The sequence below is a fragment of the Teleopsis dalmanni genome, chromosome 2, assembly GCF_002237135.1.
Source record: "Teleopsis dalmanni isolate 2A chromosome 2, ASM223713v2, whole genome shotgun sequence".
In the NCBI taxonomy this organism is placed as follows: domain Eukaryota; kingdom Metazoa; phylum Arthropoda; class Insecta; order Diptera; family Diopsidae; genus Teleopsis; species Teleopsis dalmanni.
Window position 1 is genome coordinate 81,707,828 of NC_051847.1, and position 3,230 is coordinate 81,711,057.

A 3,230-nucleotide genomic window follows, 5' to 3' on the forward strand; every position below is an offset into this window, starting at 1 on the left:
TTTTTTTACAATCTTAGAAGAAATGTCTTAGTGTCGTAGATTTGTTTGCGATCTTAAAGAGATATGTCAAAATCTATTCAAAACAAGCATTGAAAATTTGAAAATCCCGAAGTGAGTGAAATTTCTATTAAATTTGCTTAATAATAGTTTTATACATAATTATAACTAAAATTTGTTGAATTATTGTTATAAAACTATTAATTGAATATATATTACAATTATTTGATACAAAATTGTAATTAAATACTTTATTTACAGAATTTTATCAAATACACGAACCAAAACACAACAAAAGAAACGTCCAATATATAATGTAAACGGTGGAGATTAAAAATGTAGATTAATTTAATCTTAATATAATGTAAACGGTGGAGATTATAAATGCAGATTAACTTAATCTCGTTTTTTTAATCTCACAATAAAAACGTAGTATTACCTATTAACAATTTGAGTGTTGTAACATATATCCGATTTTGAACCCGGTTAAAACAAATTTTATTCTAATATAATATGGTATTGATTTAATTTTTCCAATGTGAAACATTACCGCATGTTAATATTAGAATATTTCCACCTATTAGCAAAATCGTTTATACAACAAAATCCATTATAAAAATCTCTACCTCAACATACAACCATGCGGCCAAGCTTATCTATAGAAAATGTATGTAAAACACAAATGAAGAAATTGTTTTATCGTTCGTTGCTGCCGCGGTTCTACGTAGTTAAGGTGAAAAATTGTCATTTCGGGGAGAATTAATAATTTTTTTATTTTTAGTGGTGGAAATGTTATAAATTAAAGCATAAACTTTTCCAAAATATTAAAAGCAATAAGAGAAATGTGAGTTTAAATAGTTATTAATCAATTTTCTGAATTGCTATCAAAAAGAAAAATGGTGAATTATAAGTGCAAGCGGAAAATTGGAGAACCATAATGTTGCGTATTGTGCACACAAAATGTAGAAAGGCTGTAGTGTGAGTGAAAGAGAAATACAATTTTAATTTCTCTTATCCACAATAGAAAATAAAAGTAAAAACAATAAACGGAGTAATATATTTTGTAAACAGTGAATAAAAACACAGGTGAGCGCGTTTTTAACAACAACAATTCCTATAAGAATTGCAACTGTAAATATAATGCCACAAATATATGTTTATTTTATTTTCAAATTACTGTTTATTGTGTAATTACAAACTGAAGCATAGTTTTATTCTTACAGGTTTCATTTTATTTGTTAAATTAACTATAAAAATGGATATTCAAAATAAATCTGCTATAACGGATACTGCTGAATTGCAACTAAAGAAAGTTGAAGAAGTTAATTCAAAAGCAGACAAAATAAATGATGAGCAAAACGATCATATACCTCTCAATACCACTGAAATAAAATCTTCTAATACGCGGAAAATGTCTCCAATAAAAGATCATATTTCAGCCGATAAAACATTAAAAAAAGATACAAGTAAGGAAATTAAAACCATTGAAAATGACACCGAAGTTCTGAAAGGTGAAAATAAAATTAAAAATAAAAGCGCTGAGAATGCAAAAGATCTTCTGCCAGTGACAAAGAAAAGTCCTTCCCCGACAACGCAATCTCAAACGCCACCTCAAGCAGAGGCCGCAAATTCAATTCCAGACAATATTCTGTCCCCTCCAAAGTCCGAAACACAAACTGATGAAACTAATACTGCGACGTCATCATCTCCCGCTTCTGATTCTCAATTATCACCCGAAGTTGTGCCTGAAATCAAACCTAAAACCAACAGTTCTCAAGCTTCACCTCGTAACACTGACAACTCAGAAGCACCAATTTCTACAAAAAATCTGGGTCGTGTCGTTCAACCGATAAACATTGTTGCTAATGGCACTATACCAAAATCTGGTAAACCTTTAATGGCGTCCATCAATAAAAAAATCAACAAATCATCACGCTCAACGCGTCCAAGAAAGCAAAAAGTACCAATATATGAAAGTGAGGTAAATAGTTAAAGATAATTCATATCTTATTTGTTTAAATCTAACGACGTTTTTATAATTTGTAGATAAGCGATAATAAAGTTGGCATCAAGCTATGTATTAAAAAGTCTGATGCAACAGTAACTGCAACTGCACCAACTCCACCCACATCTTCAAAACAAATTCGTAAACGTTCCCGTAAATCAAAATCTCGTCATCGTGTCGATAGCGATGATAGTGAATATGAAACGAAACGCAAAAAAGATCGCAATCCTAATAACAACAATGAACGTCAAAAAAAGGTTTCATTCAGTGGAGTCAAAGCAGAAGAAGCAAGTGAACCAATTGAGCAAAGCATATGGGGATCAAAGATTCCAGAAGATGTACTCTATCAAGTAAGTAAATAATTATTGAAATTTTTTTTTATATATATTAATGTGTTTAATATTTCTTTTAAGATTTTTGAAAAGGCAGTTGAAAAAGAAGGATCTTTGCCAACATTATGCCGTTTGGGAAGAGTATGCGCTTTGTGGCGGCGAGTATCAGTGCGACCCACATTATGGAAAGTATTAGACCTTACAACTTGGTTTAAAGAAAAATCTAGAACTGAACTAAGGTTGAAGTGGGTTGTGGATAATCGCTGCAGCTCTTGCACAGATTTAAATATCTGTAAGTTAATTATATTACAAATTATTATGAAATACATATGAATACAATATTTTTTTTTTAGCAAATTGGAAAGTCACCGACATTAACTGCTTTCTTCACAAATTAGCTGCTGGATGTACAAACTTAACGGGTATTACATTAGCGGGCTGGAAAGGTTTCACATGCGATCATTTGGCGTTTTTAGTTAACAATATGAAGAAATTAGAACGGATTGATTTAAGCTCAGTTAATGTAACTATTTTTGATTCTCTTTTCCAACTAAAGCTTATATTACTAATGCACTTATTTTGATAATTAGGTTGAAATGAATGCAAGTAAAAGCGCTGTTGGCCTGCAATCCCTTTGTACTGCATTGCAGACAATGAATAAACGGCTTACGCATTTGTATTTGGCACATAATCGTCTGGCAGGAATACCACAAATTGTTAACATTTTATCGGTATAATAAAAATAGTATTTAAAAGTAGAAAATATTAAATTTATTTTTTAATAAAGGACCATTGTGCGAATCTGGTGCTCCTGGATCTCTCTAACGTAACCACTCAAGCCACATCACATGGGATACTACGTATAGAAAAATTACAACATGGTTGCAAAAAATTAA

The 3,230-nt window shown here is 30.9% G+C and overlaps 1 protein-coding gene across 1 annotated transcript; it reads left to right on the forward strand.

Annotated features, from left to right (window-relative positions):
* Window positions 1-693: 693 nt before the first annotated feature.
* Window positions 694-3,223, forward strand: LOC119684371 (phosphatidylinositol 3-kinase 3-like; the record flags this gene model as incomplete). Its single annotated transcript, XM_038098399.1, has 7 exons — window positions 694-1,083; window positions 1,221-1,978; window positions 2,044-2,352; window positions 2,416-2,626; window positions 2,688-2,857; window positions 2,925-3,065; window positions 3,122-3,223. Coding segments are annotated over exons 2-7 (1,659 nt in total), but the record flags the coding sequence as incomplete, so codon positions are not given.
* Between the last annotated feature and the right edge of the window lie 7 nt (window positions 3,224-3,230).